This window comes from Magnolia sinica, chromosome 19, assembly GCF_029962835.1.
Source record: "Magnolia sinica isolate HGM2019 chromosome 19, MsV1, whole genome shotgun sequence".
NCBI lineage: Eukaryota > Viridiplantae > Streptophyta > Magnoliopsida > Magnoliales > Magnoliaceae > Magnolia > Magnolia sinica.
The window spans coordinates 14,365,734-14,389,572 of record NC_080591.1 but is presented as its reverse complement, the minus strand read 5'-3'; the positions used below and the strand labels follow the sequence as shown (position 1 = coordinate 14,389,572).

General features: G+C 40.5%; 2 protein-coding genes across 2 annotated transcripts; one reads left to right on the top strand and one right to left on the bottom strand.

Moving 5' to 3' along the window:
• The first annotated feature begins 1,236 nt into the window (after window positions 1–1,236).
• Window positions 1,237–2,935, top strand: LOC131235074 (aldehyde oxidase GLOX-like). Its single transcript, XM_058232186.1, has one exon. The coding sequence runs from the start codon at window positions 1,262–1,264 to the stop codon at window positions 2,933–2,935; it is 1,674 nt and encodes a 557-aa protein (XP_058088169.1). The 5' UTR covers window positions 1,237–1,261.
• Window positions 2,936–5,622: 2,687 nt separating this feature from the next.
• LOC131235075 (chaperone protein dnaJ GFA2, mitochondrial-like) lies at window positions 5,623–22,099 on the bottom strand. The gene is made up of 11 exons (XM_058232187.1): window positions 22,052–22,099; window positions 21,861–21,949; window positions 21,608–21,670; window positions 21,427–21,502; window positions 12,268–12,340; window positions 10,399–10,490; window positions 9,783–9,854; window positions 8,642–8,698; window positions 7,536–7,584; window positions 6,687–6,753; window positions 5,623–6,172 (listed from the first exon to the last, which is right to left on the bottom strand). Coding segments are annotated over exons 3-11 (591 nt in total). The 5' UTR covers window positions 21,610–21,670; window positions 21,861–21,949; window positions 22,052–22,099; the 3' UTR covers window positions 5,623–6,069.
• Between the last annotated feature and the right edge of the window lie 1,740 nt (window positions 22,100–23,839).

The following is a 23,839-nucleotide window of genomic DNA, read 5'->3' as shown; positions in this document are numbered from 1 at the left end:
ACCCAGCGCTCCCAAACTTACTTTTCCATTCTAATCTTTCATGTACGTATGAGGTTTAGACTGGGAACGTAAGTTTGAGATGGGAAGAAAAGACGCTGGTTAAAAGGTGGGGTTTACAGTGGTCAATTTCTCAGAGGAATCGAAAGACAGGCAGCTATCGAATTGGAAAGTCATAGGGTGCGGAGACAACTAATTAATAGACTCGCAATGCACCAAATTCTGCCTGTGGGGCCAATAGTTTGATGATCTTGACCGTTGATTTCGTAGGACCTTCCACAGATGAGCGGTCCCAGAAAAATATTCAGCATTGGACTATCTAACGATTCGATCAACAGCCAATGTGTTGAAAGAAAATATTACATCAAACATCTCATTCAATGGTCCAATAATCGAAGAGTTTATATCCCAATAACGGTAGAAATTTTAGGGCATTCCGTCACCAAAGGTGGTCCCCATCCGGTTAATGGTTTGGATTACCGAAATATGGGACCCGCATGTAGAGAATCGGGCGCCTCGCGGAACAATACTTTTCGAATTACAAGAAGGCCCCATGGTTTACTATTCCAGACGGTTGTAATGAAAAAAATAAAATAAAAACGTGGATGATAAGAGAAATCGATAAGCCCAAAAGTATGCCATACTCCAGCTCTCCTGCACAGATCAGCTTGCATTTTCCATTTGAGTGTGGACCATTGCTGCTTTTCTCATCTTAACCATCCATTTATAGTATGTAAATCGAAATTTCAAACTTTATCCATTCAAGATTTCCTGGCATGCCCATTCCCCGTGACGAACGGTTTGGATCAGGCGAACAAGAACCCCACTTGCTCATATGAAAAATCAAGAAAGGATTATACATTCTGTTTTCGTACTCCCGCGGGATAACAAACATGATAACCGCACACCTTCATCGTAATCGCTAGCTCGCGGCACATGTACGAGAGATCAGGACCATTCAACAGGTGAGCACATCCATAAATGATATTACAGGAAAATCTGGCCACTAAGATTCACAGATGGGACACCCCTATACCAAAAGTAAGATAATCAACGGTCGATACTCATCTCTGCGTCCAACCCTTTATGCATGGCATCTCATCTGAAGGAGGCGCCCTCTATAAATACCTTCTTCGCTCGATTCAACAGCCTCATTATCTAATTCCTTTCTCATTACATTCTTGTTACTCTGCTCTCCAATTCCTCTTCTTCCTCCAAAATTCAAGAAAACCATTCAAACGCTCTGAATCTTTTTTCCTTTCTCATGGAAAATCGTGCCTTCTTCTTCTTCTTCTTCTCGCTCTTCATCTTTTCAACAATCCCATCGCTCTCCCTCTCCCAACATCTTCCCACAACAGGCGAATGGCGCCTCCTGCAGAAGAGCATTGGCATCTCAGCCATGCACATGCAGCTCATCTACACCAACCAAGTCGTCATGTTCGACCGCACAGATTTCGGACCGTCCAATCTCTATTTCCCTGACGGTCGATGCCGATTGGACTCCAACGATACCGCCCTCAAGATCGACTGCACTGCCCACTCCCTCACATACGACGTTCAATCCAACACCGTTCGTCCTCTCACCGTCCAGACTGACACGTGGTGCTCATCCGGCTCCGTTCTTCCCAACGGCACCTTCGTACAGACGGGCGGATACAATGACGGGGAACGAGTGGTTCGCACATTCACCCCATGTGTGGGTGGCCCACTATTTGAAGATTGCGATTGGATCGAGAAGCCCCACTATCTTTCTGTCCGTCGTTGGTATGCCACAAATCAGATTCTGCAAGATGGACGGTTGATCATCGTAGGTGGACGTCGACAATTCAGTTATGAATTCTTTCCGAGGAACTCCTCTCAGCCGGCGAATTACTGGCTTCGGTTCTTGATAGAGACACGGGACGTCGACGAGAACAATCTTTATCCGTTCTTGCACCTGCTACCAGACGGGAGTCTATTCATCTTTGCGAATGATCGTGCCATCAGATTAGATTACATGAAAAATCGTGTGGTCAGGAAGTATCCACCCATCCCAGGTCGGGACCCACGGAATTTCCCCAGCTCTGGATCATCTGTACTGCTCCCGCTGCATCTTGATGATATCGATGGTGTCGATGGCCTGATAGCCGAGGTGATGGTATGTGGCGGGGCGCCACGTGGCGCATTCAAGCAGGCCGAGAACGGAACATTCTTGCCAGCTTTATCAAGCTGTGGACGGCTGAGAGTCACTGATCATGAGGGCCAGTGGGAAATGGAAGAAATGCCGATGGCCCGAGTGATGGGAGACATGCTGCTGCTCCCCACAGGCGATGTCTTGATCATAAATGGGGCAGCCAATGGCACATCCGGGTGGGAGCTGGCACGAGACCCAATCACCAAACCCGTTATTTATCGTCCATCTGATCCAGTGGGCCAACGGTTCCAGATCCTAAGTCCATCGCCAATCGCTAGGCTATACCATTCATCAGCTGTCGTGCTTCCTGACGGACGGATCCTCGTTGGGGGCAGCAACCCTCATATGCGTTACAACTTCACAGCTGGCGTGGATTACCCAACGGAGCTCAGCATCGAAGCGTTTTCGCCGCCCTACCTTGACATGCAATACGCTCGGTTAAGGCCACAGATCACATCCACTGTGCCCGACCAGCTCCTATCGTATGGCCAGCCGATCACCATCAATTTTTTATTGACGTCCCACATGCCGCAATCTGGACTGTCTGTTACAATGCTGGCCCCGTCGTTCACAACGCATTCTACTGCGATGAATCAGAGATTGCTGGTGTTGAAGGTGACGCGGGTGGTGCAGGCACCGCCCTTGATGTATCAGGTGAGCGCAATTGGACCGCCAACGGCTGCGATCGCACCGCCTGGTTACTACATGCTGTTTGTTGTGCATGCAGGGATTCCCAGCCCTGGAATATGGGTGAGGATGCAGTGAGTCATTTTGTATTTATGGGGAATGATATTTTTCTCTCCCACAGAGATTGATGGTTCCAACCTTAAAGAGTAGTTTGATATCCAAATTACACATGTGAGGGTTGCATTGTCACTTTTGGGGATTTAAATATCATTTTTATTTTTGTTCATGGGAGAAACCCCATTGATGATTTAAGTGGGCTTTTTTTAAAACGGTTTGTATTTTTGGGTGGCATTTTTTTCATGCAATTTTGCATGTTATATGTTGAAAGAAATGAAATGATGGATTGAATTGGTTGTCTGAAATCAGAAGAAGGCTGGATCTCTGTCTGTCTGTCTGTCTGTCTCTCTCCCCCTTCTTTAATACTCGGCAGAATGTGATGAATGATACGCAGGCAGTTCAAAATTACTGAGAAATTGCATACGTGGAAACAAGTATTTAAACTAATTAAGTTATCCAAGTTTTAGTACCATCTTAAAAAAAAACCTGCCTATCACTCTTCGTCAATTTTGCTCAAAGATGTTTTGACTTCTAACTACTTTCATTTTGTACCGTCAGATTTTTGCCCGCAGCTCAGATGAATAGATCATCCGGTACGTGTAAACTTTGATATACGAACCATCCATGATAGGTTCCAGTAAATGTATGGACACGATCTGCTTGTGCCTAACGCCCACATGAAATTCCCGTGCTAGGAAGATACGTGGGCCCCACTGAGATGTCAGTGAGAGATCCACTCCGTCCATTAGTTTCTCCAGTTCTTAGGACACGATCCCAGAAAATGAGGCAAATCCAAAACTCAAGTGGACCACGCTTTAAGAAACAATGGGGATGAAACACCTATCGTCGGAACTTTTTAGGGCCATTGAAGTTACGGTTCAGGCTAGTATTTGTTTTTTGTCTTAATATATATTCATCCCAGTTAGAACGACCATATGATCGGTTTGGATGGCATATAAACATCATAGTGAGTCGAGGACAGTTTCTGCATATGCCATAGTCCATCTTTACTCACATCCTGGCCTGAATCGCCAATCCAATGCTTTTTGACAAATAAAAAATAATTACATTACTCTGAGACATCAGACCTAAATTGCCTATCCAATACAACATGACAAAAATGGAGGTGGATTGTGTACTGAATGTGTGGCCCACAGTAATGTACTTGTTGGTATCTACGTTGTCCATCCTTTTTTTTTTTCCAGATAATTTTAGGGCATGAGACCCCAATTGAAGCATATACAAAGCTCAAGTAGACCACACCACACAAAACAGTAGTGATAATGATGATGCACTGTTGAAACCTTCTTAAGGCCCGCAGTGATGTTTATTTGTTATCAACCTGTTTATAAGGTCACACAAATATCAGCGTGATCTAAAACTTCCGTGGCCCTTCAATTTTGGGTTCATGCCCTAGAATGAGAGGAAAAAATGGATAGACAGAGTGGATAAGATACATACATCACAGCAAGCCCCACAGAGGTTACTTAGTACACAATCCACCTTATCAAAACAGCTCTTGTTAAGATAACTTTCACACACACACACACCAAAATATGACACTTTGTTGGTGTGCATGAAAAAAAAGAAGAAGAAGAAAGGTTGATTGCATTTATAATTTAGAGTTATTTGATACGTACAACACCATCACCATCCGTTCACACTTAGCACAAAGCCATTATAAGTTCCTTTTGTAATTCCACTTTCATTTGTATGGGTTATGATTTTCCCACTTGGGAGATATTTGGAACGTGGACCATCGCTGAACCATTGGACTTATCCATAGTGGGGCCAATCATATCAACCGCTCGGATCACTGAATCATGGGATCCACTAAAAGAAACCGAACGCCTAAGTGTATTGTACGGCCCTGACCGTTGCAGAAGGCCCGATCCCACCTGATGAACGGGCCTTCTTGATTTTGCCCAATGTGATTTTCATGGACCAGTTTGACTTATGGGACATGGATATCGTAGTCGTGTGTGACACTGACACAACCTCACCAATCTCCACCTAGGTATCCTGAAAAACCCACGGTTCCATTTGGGCAGGAATGGTACCCGAAACCTATAGATAGGATCTGGGTCGGCATCTTCAAGATCTAGACTCGGAGCCAGCAAGACCCGACCCCGGGTACTCTTAGGACCCAACCCGAACAATGGTGGCACCAGGCAGATATCGAGCCCAGTGATGTTTCCACGGAATCCAACCCGCCCATCACATGCATCACCTCATAAAGCCCCTAGATCCCATAACTCAAGCCTGACCTAAAACTCAGATGGGCCAGAGTACAGGGAACATATCGAGTGGGGGCACCAACCGTTGGTTAGTATGGGGCACTCGCTGTGTTGTTTGTGTAATCAAGACAGTTCACACCCTTCATCTATTCCAGATGAGGGTTCAGACAAAGATTCAGGCTGTTTGGAGGCTCAGGTAGGCCCTTATGAATTCAAGGGTAGGCGTTCCATCCCAACTCATACCCTTTTCTGTGGCCCACCTTAGTTTGGATCAGAGATTTGGGTACTGGAGGTTTTCTCAGGTGACGCATCTGATAGACCGGCTGGATGGTTTGAATAAATGACGTGGACCCACATCTGCCATGGTACCACCATAAGTTTACCTTGGTTCCAGTACCACTAGAGCGTGGCCCATTTCCTGCTTAGCATGCTCAACCAAAATCCTAAGATCTACAGAGTAAAAGTCAGTGATTCATTTCAAATAAACGCATTGAATCTCATTCATTTTATGATATATAAATAGATTATTTACAATTCCAACTCCCAATTACAATTGATCTAGATAGATGGCCATAGAAGGGCCTGTTTGTGTTGACAAAATCATAGAAGGATTCTGATTTCCAATCACCAGCAGTTTCTGATATGGGATCCATGTTTCTGTTGTCTGGTGGGAATGTGCCAAATAATACAAATGCGTTCCAGTTCCCAGAATGAACTGAAACCCCGGCTTAAGCCAACATGGCTCCCATGTCAGATAATCTGTGATTGAAATCCATCTGGATTTTGTTTACATAAAGACCATAAAAGAGACGCATATCTTACAAAAACCAATCAAATCAACCCACATTCCTACATAATTCCAACTGTGCAGGCGATACTCAAATCATTCCTTGAGCAGCAGTCTGTCTGGTCTTAAATTTACCTGGATGCCCCAGCAGCAGTAGTGTCCTTATCATATCCCCCCTGCTGCTCCTCTTTCACGAACTCTTCCAGTAGTGTCCGCTGCCTCTGTGTCAGATTCCTGCCCAGAAAAATAAAAAAATAAAAAATCCATCAGAAATTTTTCTGAAACAACAACGCAAACCCGCAGGACTAAATGCTCATACCTAAATGTGACATTTGTGAATGTGATCCAAGCTGCTCATCAGATAGCACCATGTGGACCACAACTGTACATTGGATGTGTACTTTTTCCTTCTTTTTTTTTTTCTGAGAGATTGCATTGGATGTGTACTGCTGATATCTTCCTTCTAACCGACCATTTCTTTCATACATATTTGGCCATCATGATGGTAGGACCAACCAGGATATTGGGACATGGAATTCATATAGTGGGCCTACCTGAGTGGCTTGGATCTAGCACACATGTGAGTGAGAGCCCCATGAAGTTCATCCAAACGAGGGCTCTCCAATTTTTTTTTCTTCGGAGTGACATCTAAGTAGAACCGGCTTTTCTGCTTGTATGGGCACCTATGCCTTGGCTCAGGGATGGCGTATAACATTAATAAAACATCTAAAAGAAAAATAAAACTTACGTTGGAATGTGGACGTTAAAATGAACATATTGGTTCCCATAGGAGGCAGAGTTTCTCATCTTTATTCCTGAAGGACATCAGTAGAAACTAGTTATCTTCACTACAGCAAAATAAGGATATCAGATCCAAGTATCAGTTCTATAATGAATGTGAAGATCATGGCCATTTTAGGAGCAGAACAGAAAATTTTGGAATTTATACTCTTAGTAGAATTTCAAAAAAAAAAAAAAAGGTGTGAAATGGGGTTCCTATGTGTTCTATCATCCACACAAGTATAAATCCCATCATCATCATATTATTATAATAATTGTTGTTGTTGTTGTTGTTGTTATCATCATCATCATCATCATCATCATCATTGTTATTATTAGCACTAGAGCTGCTACTACTACTACTACTATCCAGATGCTCCCCAGACCGCAAGAGAAACAGTATGCGACAGCAAAAAGGATCCTCATCCATTTCCCTGGGCATATCAGGGCAACCTGTATAACAGTGACTACAATGCATGGACTGGTGTTTTTCCACCTTTTCATCCTCAATCAAGATTCAATGTGTTCAGGTAGTATCTGAAATGTATTGAATGTTAATTTGGGCAGCAAAGCATCCCACCAATCCTGCTACCAAATGGACACCCAAATGCACTCCAAGTACTAAATTGGAAACAGACCATCATACAGTAACCATAAAAATTGGAAGTCTGTAAAAGCATTTTACCACTCTTAGAAGTGAAACCAGCATCATAGGAAATGATACTAATAAGAAACACTCCTAAAAAAGGATGCCTTCTATACAGTGAAAATCTGAAAAGAAACAAAAAAAAATTGGTCATTTCCATTTAGTCCTCACCTTTGCCCTTTAAAACAACCTTCTGGCCAGGTTGGGTACCTTGCCGAACCTGCAAAAAAGAAAAAAGTTGCCACCTGATGGTTTCTCACTGGTAACAAGAAATATTTCTTCAGGAAACCCAACAGGACTAGGGGTGAAAGTGGACCAGACCAGCCCACCTGGCCCATTCCCAGCCTGAAATTGGGCTGTGTAAAGGCCCTTTGGGGAATGAGTTTGAGGTCCAATAACTAGATGGGTTGGGCGTACGTTGCATATGCATAAAGACCGCACAGCCGTGCCTGACTCATTCAGTACTCTAGGATGGGTAACTAGATATGCATAAAGGCCCATTCAAAAGCCCAACTTAGGGCAACCTATTTAACCCTGTAGGTACTTGGCTAGCAGGCTGTGCTGGGCTTGGACATAGATGCATATGTAGCGGTTTGGTCTGGCTTGGGCCCAAGAATCTACCTCAGCCAGCCCTTGGCACAGTCCAGCCCAACCAATTTACATGCCTAAACAGGACTGGTCTCAAGAGCAAGGAAACAAAACTCGGTGGAAACCAAGTCACCGTCACTATTTCAGACCAACTTTCTAAACATATGTATATTTTGACCAAGCCAGAACAGATCAGAATGAGTCTTGATCATGGTGTGCCGTAAAGGCTGTTACGTAAAGGTAACGGTGGCACCGTTACACGTTACGGGACCTTAACAGACGTAACAGCTGTTATAGAAAAGAAAAAAAATGACATGTCACCGCCGTTAACAGCCCGTTATGCCGCCTGTAAAGGCTGTAACAGCCCTGTAATGGTCTGTTACGGGGCAAATACAAGTTTTTTGGACTTTTTTTTTTGACATTTCAGGGCAGATGTAGCTTTTTCAGGTTTTTTCTTTCGATAAAAAAGAGACTGTAACAACCGTTACGGGGGCCATAATAGCCGTTACAACCCGTATCATAAAGATAATGGTGGTGGCTATTATGGCCACTATTACTGTTATGGAATACCTTGGTCCTGATGGTTTTGGTCCCAGGTGAGTCACAATTTGAACCTAAGCTTTCATTCCTCGCTTATGAGCAATGCCTGATAAAGAAGAACATAAATTGGTGTGGAGATTCAGACATACCTTAATAACTACATCTCCAGTAAGAGTTGGGACCTGAACGGTTCCTCCCAGAACTGCCTAAACAGAAGCAAACCAACAGCTTCCATCAGTAGAGAAGTATTACACTCATCAGAAAAATTTTAAAAAGGTTGTGTTAGATGTTGTGAAGTGGCGAGGAAGTTCTTTCCTGTGTTTTCCTGTGTTACCCAAGTATGGGTACAGTTATCGAGTACTGCAAGAATCTGGTTTGGCAGATCCACAAGATCGAAATTTTCAGGATATGGTTACACCAAGGATTGGTCATTGCTCATAAGTATAAACCCTAACAATCGTAAGTTGAATTTGTTCCCGATTGGAACAATTTATGAAAAGCTTCTAAATAGCTGATAAACTAGATTTCAAACCCAGTAAATCTGGATTTCATCAGGAAAGAGGCATCCCTTGTCCTCATCCTTAACCATACCCTTATCCAAGTTAATTGGGTTGAAGCCTCGAAGGATTCAAGTATTATAGCTTCCTTGGAAATATGGATAAAGTCATAAAAACCCAAACAGAACTGATCCCTCCATCCATAGCGGGAAGCAAAATGATGATGAAGCATAATCCTATTATCCATGTTTGAAATGTTGGCAAATTTTGAGTGTGATGCAAACTGTGATCAGCTATTTCACCTCCGATATGATTCCCATCAAAGGTTAAAGCTGCATTTCTTTTTAACATAGGTCAGGAGTTCCTTGTATAAGAGTCAAATGATGTTTGGGTTGGTTCTGTCCTTGAGGAATCATGCTGACATCAGGGTGGACCACCATCAGAAAGAAATGGATGCCTTACGAGAAACCATGACATGTTTTTCTTTCTCCCTATTTGTTTCAAATGCTATGGCTGACCTGATTAGCAGACCGTCCAGATTCTTTGTCCAGAGAATCAACATAGTGGGATCCAGTTGATTTTCAATATAGGTGCCACCTCAGGACATGTCAGCATGTAAAGGGGTTCAGTTATACACATGCCTAGGATTGGCAAAACTCTATAAATAGAACAATAATATGGAGTAGAAACTTGGTACATTATTTTTCCACTGTAGATGACAATCACAGTAGTCTCAGTTAGATTATGATCCTCAATTTTGTATCAACCTCACTAAAAATAGAGCAATAAATACCTGAGTGATGCTTAGAACAGCATCCACATGAATGTCGGGGCCTTCTCTTTGAAACACAGGGTCTTCCCGCACCTGCGATAAATACTATATGCAATAACCTTCGAAGCAATAGCAAGTCCTTCCAGCAATCTAGTTACCACTAGGATGGTCGACCAGCCAGGCCTGGGCTGGGATGGGTGGGGCTGAACCCTGCCCGTGAGAGAATTTTTATAGTCATCTTCCAATTTTAGAGGACAAGCAAGAAGGTACAATCCGATGAAGAAGGGCATCAAGAAAGGCAAAGACAGATGAGAGTGAGCGAGCAAGCAAACATCCTTTTTTCTTCTTTTTTTTGTCAATATGCCCTTGCATGTATAAAAACTTGCATGCATAAAAACTGAAAAATAATAGAACTTTAAATAAATAAATAAATAGGTGCTGAACAGGACCACTAACCTAGGGCCCAATGGGCCATAAAACTTGGCCTGGTGTTTTGACTTGAGTATGAGACCTATGCCCAGCCCATGTCCAGATGGGGCAGCGCAAGTGGGTCTGACTTATCAACTCTACAAGCTGGTCCAGCCCATTGATGGTCTACATGCCATGACCGATATAATGAAAGGAATGGACAAGTTACCTTGACTGTAACATAAAGATCACCAGGTCGATTGCCATCGGGATCCGCTCCACCACTTCCATAAATCCTCATTGTTTCATTATCATCCACCCCTGCATAGATCACCACGCCCAAAAGGAGCCTAGCATGCATCATTACAAAAAGCTTATGCACAAATGCATGCATGACAAGCAACAACACCGAAAGACAGTTTATTCTCGAATCCCTTCCATTCCATCAGCACATGTTTTTGCTACTTGAAGATGTTAGATGAAAAGGAGACGTGCAGACAGGTAATTGCATCAGTTGTGCCCAACAATGCATGGTTTGGTCCTGTAAATAATGAAAAAGTATTATGCTTAGCTCTAAGTGTGTAATCACCTGTCTTTTAACATCTCATGTTTCACCAAAAATTTTCACTATCTTCCTAACATACCGTTTGGATTCATTGAAATATAAATTGAGGAAATGTCACTTTTGTAAAAATAGCATTTTTGTTGTTTGTTTTTGTAAATTTCTTAGAAACGTCATTTCCATCTCCCTCTAATTTCCTGCAAAATACCCCTTTTTCATTTCCTTGCCTAGACTCATGAAACGCCATCATGAAGAAATTGAGGGGAAATGAGGAAATAAAGTGTCGCACATGGTAGTCACATGTGCCACCACCCATCTTTTAAGTGCCCAGCATGTGCAACTGTCCATCTTCAAGTGCCTCACATGTGTCAATGTGCCATATGTGCAGCACGTGCCACCATCCATCTTAAAGCACCACACATGGCATGTGGCACTATCGTTTTAGTGACCCACGTTTTAATGTGCCAAACACCCCAATGTGTGACATGCGTCACCCCCATCTTTAAATGCCCTACATATGCCACATGTGCTATTGAGCCAAATGTGCCACATGGTCATTGCTCATCTTTAAGTGTTTCACATGCGTGACATGTTCTAATATGCGACCCATGCAACATATGCCACCAACCACCTTCAAGTGCCCCTTGTGCGAACATCCATTCAAGTGCCCCAAATGTGCCAATGTACCACAATCCATCTTAAAGCACCATATACCTGCCAATGTGACATATGTGTGGCAAGTACAACCACCCATCTTCAAGTGTGTCAATGTGCCACATGCCCAAATGTACCACATGTGCAACATGTGCACCCTCATCTTCAAGCACCCCACATGCAAATGTACCATATGTGCTGCCAACCATCTTTAAGCGCTCCACATGTGCCACATGTGTCAACGTGACACATGTGCCACCATCCGTCTTCAAGCTTCCCACAAGTGCCAATGAGTCACGTGTGACAATGTGACACATGCCACAATCCATCTTCAGCATGCACATATGTCACCTTCCATCTATTGAGTAAAATTTTCATGAAAATTCTTTTTTTCCAAACAACAAATTTGAAAATGAAGAAAAAAATTTCATGAAAGTCTTGTTCAAAAACAATCAAGAGAAACAACTTTTTCATTTCTTACTTTTTCTTAGAAATGGCATTTCCCGAAAAACATCATTTTCCTCGAAAAATAAAAATAAATAAATAAATAAATCCACAAATCCAAACAGGACCTAAAGTTTCCCCAATGCTTCCCTTAGATTGCGATACACTGTGCAATACATGTGATGTTTGCCGATATTTCCAGCAATATTTCCATATCCCAAGGGTGTGATGCATAGCGTGATACCAATACTGCAAACAACTGATGGGGCAAAAATATTGACCTATGAAAAGACATGCAAATTCAGAAGTACATTGTGTGTTAAAAACAGAAGCATGTTCAATAACTCAAGGCAATTAACCAAAATCTGAATAGCTATACTTTAGAACCATTTATGATACATAATCACAATGTCTTAAATAGAACTTCTCCAAACATACCTGGCAGCACATCTATTTTGACCGATTTTGTTCCTCTTACAACTCGATCTCCCTTGCACGACTTGCAGATGTTCTATAAACAAATTTTACAGGTTACAAACTAAATCATCAGCCTATGCTAGATCAATGCCCAAACATGAAGATTAAGAAACGACAACAGGAATTCACTAAGAATTCATTAACTATATAACCAGCCTTAGATTAAGTGGGTTTATCCGTGAAATGGACAAAAGCATTTTTTCCTTTTAAGGATATGAATGTAGCTTTCCTCATTCTTTATTTTCTTTAGAAAGATGATGTAATTATTAAAAAAAAAAAAAATAGAGCAAATATTAAACTAGAGGCATCAAGGAACCGAAACACAAGTCACCCTCTCGTTGCTCCTTTGGCAAGATCGTCAGCTGCCGCATTTGCAACCCTGAATTAGACGGAGAATACAACATCAAGGACATGGCTCTAATCTGGGAGATGAAAGGCTAGCATGCAAGGACCCAAAGTAGCCCATTAGTTGGTGTTACAGGAGGTGATCACCAGATCTCCACAAAGTTAGACGAAAAGGATGAGCAAAATCACCCTAAGCGATAAAACCTCCACCTCAAACCCCAATTGTTCACACAGAATGGAGGAAGATCCGGCTTTCCAAGTGGTGCATTTAGTGTTGTCATGTGCAACCGCACATTGAAGGGGAAATCACATATGCGACAGTGGCATATGCAATTTATGCACATATGCGATCACATATGCCACTTATGCGAAAATATGTAATCGCATATGCGATGTATGCGATCACATACAACATATGCGATTGCATATTGACCAACGGTTAGAAATCTGACCGCTTTCTGACCGTTGGCACTTTTCTTTTTCTTTTTTTGAAAAAAATTCACTTTTCCCCTATAAAATGGCTTCTAAAGCTCCCTCCATTTGCAACATCCTCACCCCAAACTCTCTTATTCTCTTACATTTCTTAATTCCAAGTGGTCTTAAATCTTAATCTCTCTCTCTTACATTTCCTACTTCCAAGCACTTTTAAGTTTCAAGATTCAAGATTCAAGCACTCTCACATACATTCTTCATTTCTTCTAATTCTAATCTTTCTTTTCAAGGAAAATTCAAGTTCAATCAAGTGTTCAAGTTTCAACAATTTGATTCAAGCACTACCTAACAAATCACAGTCTTCTTCTCAATCTTCCTCTTTGAAACCCAAGTCGAATGACCCAGGTTGGAAGTATGAGCACTATCGTAGTGTTACGGATAAGACTCATATAGTATGTAAGTTATGTGGGTATTAGGATTCCGATGGCATCGTGCGGCACAAGCATCACTTTACACATTTATTGAGGTCAAATGCAGAAGCATGCAACAAAATTACTCCAGAAATCCGAAGGGAGATCATGGAGTATACTGATAAACAAACGAGAAAAAGATGTGATAGTACCCTACGTCAAGAGGAATATATGGAACAAGATACGTATGAGGATATAAACATAATCCACCACCGGCGTCAAAAAGAGCTCGTGGGTATGGGCCCATGGATAGATGGTGTAGACCATATCTCGAGAATGCGATTGACCAAAGGGGTCGGGGCAAAGGGCCGGCTCAAATAACTTTAGAAAACCAATATAAACAAAAAGATAGGAAAACCACTATTCAATATATTACTAAGTGGTTTTACCAAACCGGCATTACTTTTAACGCAGTTATATATATAAAACTTTAAAGTCATAGTTGAAGCAATAGGTCAATTTGGACCTAAGCTTAAATTTCCTTCATATCATAAAATGGGGGAGACGTGCCGCAAAGTTGAGGTTGATTACATACAATCATTTATAGCCGAATATAAGGAATCATGAAAAATATATGGTTGTTCACTCATGACCAACGGATTGACCAATAGATCTGGTCGGTCTCTCATAAACTTTATGGTGAATAGTCCAGTTGGGACAATGCTATTAAAGTCTATGGATGCATCGGCTCATTCTCATACTATAGATTACTTATTTCATTTAGTAGATAGTGTAGTTGAGGAAATGGGGGAGGAATACGTTGTCCAGGTACTTATAGACAATGTAGCCTCGTATGTAGCTGTCGGTTGTCGTCTTATGGAAAAGAGACACCGTTTATTTTGGACCTCTTGTGTGGCTCATTGTATAGATCTTATGTTAGAAGATTAGGTAGGTTATTTTTAAATGTGATTGCAAAGGCAAGAAGAATCACGGTCTTTATGTACAAACATGTTTTTCTTCCAAGTTGAGAAAATACATTGGAGCCCGTTTCACTACAATATTCTTAACACTACAAAGATTAAATGCAAAAAAAAAAAACTTAGAAGCCTTGTAGTATCGGCCGATTTTACAAATGGAACTTGGATAAAGAAAGTTCAAGGGAAACAGGTTAAAACAAAACAATCATTTCACAAATTTTTTGGACACAAGTGGTAAAGGCACTAAAAGCATCTGAGCCATTAATCATTGTGTTGTGATTGGTAGACGGGGATGAGAAGCCAGCAATGGGTTACATATATGATAAAATGGAGAGAGAGAGAGAGAGAGAGAGAAATAAGATATAGACTTAAACTACAGACAGCATGATTACAAGCCCATTACATAATATAGATAAAAGATGAGGTAACCAAATGTCATCTCCATTATATTCGGGTGCCTACATCCTTAACCTAGCCTGTTTATTCGCTTTCTCCAATCCGGCAGAAGCACAAACTGTACATATGGTTGGTTTTATTGACGTGTTGGAAAGAATGGTTCCAGATAGAGAAGAACAAGATAAGATCTCGGCTCTATTGGACTTCTATACAAAAAAATGAGGGCATATTCTCAAGGAAAATCGTCGTCAGGCATCGAACAATGAAATTGCATAGTAAATAGTATGAATTTCTCACCTCTTACAAATAGTTTTTTACGATCTAATTTACAAAGTCTAACCTACTTAAACTGTTTTCTCAGCTAACTAGCGGGTTGCTTATGGAGTGGACTCGAATAAAAAGGATCCAACTCTAAAGAAGCTGGTCTTGATGATTCTTCAACTCACGTGTTTTTTTAGCGGTTGCGAGCACAACTAGAGCACGTTCGAGGCTGTAAGTTTGGAAAAAAAAAGAAGTTAATATGTTATAGTTTGGGATAATTGTAATTTCTTATAAGTGAAAGTTAAGCTATTAAACTAATGCCTAATGTACTTTCTTTCATATAGATTCATACTAAGAAAAGGAATCGCCTTGCACAAAAGAAGCTCAACGACTTGATCTTCGTCCAATACAATCAGAAATTGCGAGAATGATTCCAGACTAGAAAAGAAAAGCCTAGTTTCTTTGAACCTATCTGCTTAGATGAGATGGATGCAGAAAATGAGTGGCTTATAGTAGAGACGGAGGAGTTGGTCTTTACTAGCAAGGACCTGACATGGCCCAAGTTGAAGATGTCGCATATGGATCAACACTTGGAGAAGGTACTTCTACTTAAAGGCGAAGTGGGGGGAGGGTAGCAGTCAGCTTGTGGAAGATATTGAGGAGAAAAAATAAGAAGAAGATGATGATCAAGCTGAAGATCCACGTTAGATGTTGATGAAGTATTAGTACATACAAATGATAAAGAAATAGGAGGTGACTCCGATGATGACGGCGATAATGACAATGGTGGTGATCAAATGCCACAATGACAAATAGATCAATGTATATAGCATTTAGTATTATTTTGTTAGTGAATAGTGATTTAGTATATGACTTGTCAATAATAAGTAAATAGCCTCTTCAATCTTCATTTTGTTGTTAATGTTACTTTAGTTACTTGTTATTTCTTAATTCTTACTTATTAAGTGTTAGTTGTTAACTATATTGTTGAATGTTGATGACTTGATGTCTTAATTCATTATTTAATTAATTTTATTTCACTCAAATGTATTTTAAATATGTAAAATTAGTTATCTATTAACTTAGGAAAGTTCCCCCTACTTTCTAATAATTTTTTTCTTATTTTTCCCCTTTTTTATCTTTTTTTAATTTTTTGAATTTTTTTTTTAAAAAATGCGACTGCATATGTGACTGTGTGATCGCATATGCGATTCATCAACATCGGGTGCATTGCATTGTTTGGGTCCCTCCCGTTCATATTATGTGAATACAATTGATGGTTTTGGTAGATACTGCTAGTTTGACCTTCCTAAGTTAGGTGTCTTATCATGCTTTGCCAATTTTTGAATGGAGGATGGCGGGCAACACAATAAACTTCTAAAACAACCTTGCATAGTTGTGGTTGCAGAACATGTAAACTTATGAACTTCTAGAATACTAAACAAATATTTTAGGAAGATGACTAATTTTATTAAAAGCAAAACAAAGGATACAACTTAAGAAGGGCAATATGATTAGGAATCATCACAAACACAAAACACCCTCCCTTTAGCCATTTGAAAAAACTCGACTACCACTTCTACCTTATTATAGAAAGTCCTCTATTTCTCTCCTTCAATAATGACTGAAAGCCCGCAAGCAAAGCCATCTGCCATAGAGATTCTCCTCTTTACCCCATGCCCCCCATGCCAATGCCACGCGGCCATGCCTAAGACCAAAGCATCATTGGTTTCACTCAATCAATCTCGAATAAGGAGAAGAATCTACCTCACAACTCTCTCGAATAATCCCTATGCACAAAAAAAAAAAAGAAAAAAAGAGAGATCTAAAGCTTCTTTGTTACGATGACAGACGACACACATGTTAGCAACGGGGGTGCATTTCTCCTCCATAACTAGTTGGTAGCAAGGATTTTATTCTTCCTCACATGCCAACCAAATGCAACCACCCCAGGGGGACCCAGATAACACAATCTCAACAAGTGTGGCACATTCGCTAGTAGAACCTTAAACCATAGGGTACATGGACTTCATTGAACACTTCCTGTTCTTTACAAACCCCCGCTTCCATGTGTCACTTCCCCCATGACACATTGTCAATCAAATAGTGATGATGTGGTCAACCTTGGATATAGGCTCCTCGATGGGGAAAGGACCGCACTAGTTGTCAAAGTGTGTTGTGTGTAGCGAGTGTCTTAGTGTCTTCTTACCAATAGAAAATTATGAGAAATCAATGAGAACATATGATTTTCGTTCTCAAAACTCAACCCTTTTTCTCTTTCATTAAGGGGGATTGGCATTTGGCCAAGATGTGATCTCTTTCCTTGGTTGGAGTGGAACTTTGATTTCTTTAGCGAGGAACTGTTTAGCCCCTCTCAAGGGACAGTTGATTGATCAAAACGAAATATTCTAGGCATCTTTGGAGCATGTTCAACTTCAAAAATTCCTTGAGTCCTACGGCATTCTCACAGCTTGCAATTACGCATCCATATTCCCTAGATAAGACAAAGTAAGAGAGGAGCTAAAATAAGTTAAGGCAAGATCTAGGATTGTTGTTTTAGGGTGTCAAACAATTAGGTGTAACTGTTGAGTTCCATGGTGGCTAACTCAATGGAGTCAATTATAGTGACCCTACTACTGTGAAAAAATATGCTACACGTGCCGGGTTTAGAATAATGAATTCCTCAATTTCATCATCATTAGGGTTCCTTCAGAAGTTTGGATTCAACACCATCTGGTCACCAGTAAGGAAATCATCGCCTCTTTGCATGGTTCCAAATTTGATCAAGAGTGCTTTCGGTGAACCATGCATCTTTCTGGAATCTTGACATATGCATCCACGCACATGCATGCACACACCACGCATAAAACCACACAACACAAACCGCACATGCAAGGAAAAAAAAAACCCACCCACATACAGGTTTGCAGATCTGGACTATTTACTCACACATACTATGATCTAGGCTGCCTCTCCAGGCATCCTATCCTAACATTACACAAGTACTTTGGAGGTTCCCATTGTAGCACAAAATCCTAATATAAGATAATGAGGTTCCCATTACCTTGCACCCAACTTGGCCTGCTGAACTTTCCATATCCCCTTCCCTCAAGTGAATCCCTAACAATAAACTTTTTTGGAGATTAAATTTGCAACCCTATCAGAACTTTTACCAAGCTTTCCATCTCTATACATTTAGCATAGCAGAAGAGAATTGTATCTTTAGCAAACTGGAGATAGAAGATATGAAAACTAGCCTTTTCCACCTTAAAAGCCTTCGAATATACCCTCATATTGAGCTTTCTCCAACGTTTTACTCAATACTTCTACCACAACAACAAAGATAAATGGAGAAAGTGGATTCCGTGATGAAGCCCCTTAACACTCTAAAGAATTCTTTCAGCAACCATTTATCAAACGAAGAAGAATGCTAACCCCACACATTCCTACATTCACTTCCTTCATCTCACCCTAAGTCCCGTCCATCACAACATATAGATCAAGAAGTTCTAGTCTACATGAATGCCTTTTCCATGTCAAGCTTGCATATTACCATTGGCATGCTTACAGGGTATCTCGAGTTGATACATGTTAGAGTATACAGTTTTTGTTGTACGTGGTTTCTGGTATATTTGAGTGTGAGAGTGCATATATATATATATATAGTTGTTCTATGATACACCATATCCTTGGAGATAGTGGTGTATCTTTTAGATAACATTTAGCATTATTATGAGTGTATCTCTTGTAACTAATTATTATTATAAATAAAAGAATTTAGAGGGATATACAATCCCTCTCTTCTATTCTCTCCCTATTTCTACATGGTATCAGAGCCTCTTGGCTGATCCATCTTTTCTATTTGCAGAGTCCATCATCCCTCTCTAAGATCCTATATGCAGGAGGAATAGATTTATCTCATATAGGGTCCAACCCCCTTTCCAATACATCATCACTGCTCCTATTGCCAACAAAAGAAGAAATGCCATTGTCATCATCTTCCCCTCTCTGTTGTTAGATTGTTATGCTCATCTGTCCTGTTGTTACTGCCATTGTCAGCAGTTGATGATTCTGCCACCCACCATCACCAGTTGCAGCATCGCCCTCTGAATCTCACAACTGTTTTGATCCACCAAATCCAAAGAAAGGTTGGTCCCGGCCGTTGATATTTACCTGGCGTATCTGATTCCAATCAGATCCACAACACCAATTGGCACATCATTATTTGATTCCAATCTTATTTGCCTTCATCGATCCATTTCTGCAGGCAATGAAGCTTTCTTTTTCCATTCATCGTCTCTTCCTTTAATAGGCCTTTGTTATCAGTTGTGGGTGTAGTTCGCTCACATGTTGTACAATGTTTTACATGTTTCTTCGTGTCATTATGGGTTAAATCCCCCTCCCAAGTCTCAACCATTGTGAGTGTAGTTCACTCACCTATTGTGCAGCTTTGCACGTGTTTTTGTGAGAATTTTGCATATGAATGACGGTTTGGTGGCTTGATGGTTGTCAAGTTTGGCTATGACCTTTTATTTAAATAGAAGATCCAATAGACTACGAAAGCTCAATCTCATCAATTGAAGATCCCATATCCCACTATGTTGTGTTTGAGGGGGAATGGTGGCCCATGCAAGTTTCTAACATATTTTTTTTTGGTGTGCGGGTGAGCATGCGCATGCACACATGCATGTGTGGGTGTGCGAGTGCGCGTGTGTGTGGGTGGGTGGGTAGGTGCCTTTTAGACTACACTAGCATTTTTTGGAGTCACCTTCTTCTAACTTCTGTCTTCTTTTTTTTCAAAGGTAACAATACCAAGGATTGAGCTTATCCCTTGCAACTTAACAATGATTAATTCCTCTCTCCTCTCCTCTCCTCTCCATATTTATACAATAAATTCATGAGTGATAAGAGCCCCGTCAGGAATTTGGGTGCTAATTACAAAGAGACTGTGTGTCTTTGAAGTCACCCTGTTGAACACATTCATGTTTTGAAGCAACTACATTGGGCAACATTTTCTATATGGCCCTCTGGTAAGACCCGTGCGTCAAAAGTCATTTATACTCTCTGCGCCATCTTTCTTAGGGACAAGTGCTATGAACAAAGGCCCTGTATACTTTGATGTCGCCCTTAACCTCCTCCCAAAACAGCTGAAGGAACACAATGGGAAAGCCACCTAGATCAGACACGTTATTTCAACCCAATTCCGTCATTATTTCCTTCTCATCTTGTTCCAAGAATGGTTGCCCTAACCAGTTCGCTTCCTCTTCTGATATTTGGGCTATTTCGATTGTTCAACCTTTATCTTACGCAACCTTTAGTACAAAGAAGATCCTTGTAGTGCTTAACAATAGATTTACATATTTACTCCATCTTTTCCATACTCTCAGTGTCGTTACTAATTTGTGGATCCTGTTACTCCTCATGTTCAGAACACCGTGGAAAATATACTATTTTTATTTCCTTCTTTCAACCACTCCGAATTCAATCTGTACCTCATTTAATTTCCTTCTCCTTAGCCTTCATCTAGCTTAAGCTCATTTCTTAGCTTCCTTTCATCCTTAGAGATGGGCCTTCTTAGTTATTCCTCTTCCTATAAGTATCCAGAATTTTGCAAAGAATTATTACTTTTACCTCTACCACCGCCCTGAAACATTCCCAACTCCACTGCTTTAGCTTTCCTTTAAGCAATTTTAATTTTACCATCAACCCACCAAACTGCTCATCCTGCACGAGCACCACCAATCTTTCAACTTGGCTCTAAAGTCCTCTTCATCTAACCACATTACCTCAACTGGAAAAGGGGTCAGACCCCAAGACTCCATAATTGCCTCCAAAATGATCAAATAGTGATCAGAAACCAGTCTCGCTAAAACTCTTTGGGACACTCTCAGGTACCTTTCTTCCCATTCTTTCGAAACTAGAAATCTATCAATATGATTCACGGCCGGCCTCTCTTCCAAAACCTTAAAACAGTCATCTAGAACCTTGAACAGTTACTGGTCATTCAATAATATAAACGAATATGGTTTCCTACAGAACTATAGGAAAACACATTGAATCTTGAAGGGGAAAAAAAACTCCAACCACAAACTTTATATAAACAAGTGGCAGTAAGAGAGATTTAATAAAGATTAAGATTTGGTGATTGTCTACAAGTTTAACAAAACCAACTTCCAAATAAGCTTAACCAACAAATAACAACTGGGAGGCAATCTGCCTCATCCCTGCACCACAAAACATGGTCGAGAATCAGTAGGAACCAAAGTATCACATAGATATCATGTAGGGGTAAAATATACCGAGACAGTTTTCCCAGTTCCACCACACTTCAAACAAGTGGATTGCAACCTGAAGCGGCCCCTTTGCATGAATATCTGAAGATGTAACAGAACGCGTTGTCTGTTAGATTTACAGATTAATCTTCAAAATATAGTGCAGTGGAATGTATGGAAAAGAACATGCAGCAATAGAGATCTACCCATTCCTGAGCCTTTACAGGATTCGCATGTTTCAGGTTTGGTTCCAGGAGGAATACCAGTTCCAAAAAAGAGTAGTCCAAGAAAGTTATTGAAGAGTTAGAATGATTGGATTGGGTACTTGATTAAGCTTACAGGCCAACAAAGAACTCCATGGAAGGACTGAAATAATTGTGACCTAGACTAGTAGTTAGTTGAGACCTTTTTGGTTATTTGATAATCAACAGTAGAGACTTTCAAGAGAAGTGGATATCATACCACAAGTTTCACAGGGTAAAGCAGCTTGAAATGTCACGGTCTTTGTGCAACCTTGAATGGCTTCCTTGAATGATACTTCGAGAGTAACCTTTACATGAGAAATTGAAAATAATGGATGAGGGTAAATTTAACAATAAAAATAACTAGCATATTCAACCTAGCAGCAGTTCGTCTCTAGATAAAGAAGAACCTTGACATCTTGGCCTCCAAGTCCTCTACGATTGAAGATGCCTCCGAAGAACTGTCACCAGTATACAATGTGACACATTAAACGTATAACAAGATAATTAGAGAACAAGGTTGAAAATGCACTAAAAAGGCAAAATTCATGCATTACAGATGATACCATCTAATTCCATTTAAAAAATATTCCATGAAAAAAAAAAAGAAGAGGCGAACCACACAAAAAGGAAGAAAATTTATAGGTCATAAATTTTCCTCCTAAACAATTCCATATAGTAACATCAAGAATTAGAAACAAGAGATTTAATTATGGCAACATGCCGATATCACAAAAAGGAAATTAGCTATTACCGCAGGAGTTTTTCTTATTCTCTGACCATGAGGCTTTGCACTATCTCAACTCGCAAAAGAAGTTGAACCCGAGGCATGCTAAGTGGGTCCAATTTCTCCAAGAGTATATTTTTGTGTTGAAGCACAAGGCCGGGGTTGAGAATAAACATGCCGATGCCTTGAGTCATAGGGTTGCGTTACTCCACTCCATGAGTGTTGAAGTCACTAGGTTTGAGTGTTTAAAGGAAGATTATCCTAATTGCCCAAATTTTGGAGAGATGTATGTATCGTTGTTAGATGGTCAATCTAGGGGTAGTAGTGAGTTCTTCATAGTCGGTGAGTTTTTGTTTAGAGGTGATAAATTGTGTATACCCCGTACATCCCGCCGTGACTTTCTTATCTGGGAGTTTGTCGAATCGCATATGCGACCTCGCAGATGTGATCGCATATTTTTTTTTAATTTTTTTGAAAAATTTATATATATAAAATAGGGAAATTTTCAAAAAAAAAAAAAAACTATGGGGAACGTTTCTAAGTTAATAGATAACTAATTTTACATATTTAAAACATATTAAGAGAGAGAAAATCAATTAAACAATGAATTAAACATCAAGTCATCGACACTCAACAATATAGTTAACAAGTAACAACAAAATCAACAAGCTATCTTCCTTGAAACTTAAAAGTGCTTGAATCTTGATCTTCCAACTTCCAAGAGAGAGGCAATGGGGGGGGGGGGGGGGGAAGAGAGAGAGAGAGAGAGATTAAGATCACTTGGAAGTAGGAAATACAAGAGAGAGATTAACACCACTTGTAATTAAGAAATGTAAGAGATGAAGAGAGTAAGAGAGTTTTGGAGTTAGAATATTGCAAATGGAGGAGATTTGGAAGCCTTTTTATAGGCAAAATGTTGTTTTTTTGCAAATAAAATAAAATAAAAATTTAATGTGCCATGGCCACCATGCGATCGCATACATTGCATATGTGATTGCATATGTGCCATGATCGCATATGCGATTTGCATATGGATATGCGCATATGCGATCGCATATGCAGTCGCACATGACAACATTGTGCTGGAGGAATAGCTGGCCATTTTAGGCATAACAAGACTATTGCCCTTGTAGAGGAGCGCTTTTATTGGACAAGTCTCAAGCGAGACGTGGCTAACATTATAGGGCAATGTAGGACTTGTCAGCTGGCAAAGTAGAACAACGGTTTATATAAACCTTTGCCAATCCCTCACGCCCCATGGGTTGATATTAGCATGGATTTCGTGCTTGGGCTCCCCAAGACAATTAAAAAGCACGATTTCATTTTTATAATTGTGGACTATTTTTTAAAAATGGCTCACTTTCTCCCATGTTCTAAAACGTCTGATGCCACTAGCATGGCTAAGATATTCTTTAGGGGGGTAGTTCGTCTGCATGGTTTGCCGAAGACCATTGTGTCAAATCGAGATGTG

Coding starts and splice junctions, on each gene's coding strand:
- LOC131235074 (XM_058232186.1), top strand. CDS start 1,262: ATGGAAAATCGTGCCTTCTTCTTCTTCTTCTTCTCGCTCTTCATCTTT.
- LOC131235075 (XM_058232187.1), bottom strand. Junction 9,855..10,398: donor ATCTTTATGTTACAGTCAAG/GTAACTTGTCCA, acceptor TATTTATCGCAG/GTGCGGGAAGACCCTGTGTT. Junction 8,699..9,782: donor CTGTTCTAAGCATCACTCAG/GTATTTATTGCT, acceptor GCTTCTGTTTAG/GCAGTTCTGGGAGGAACCGT.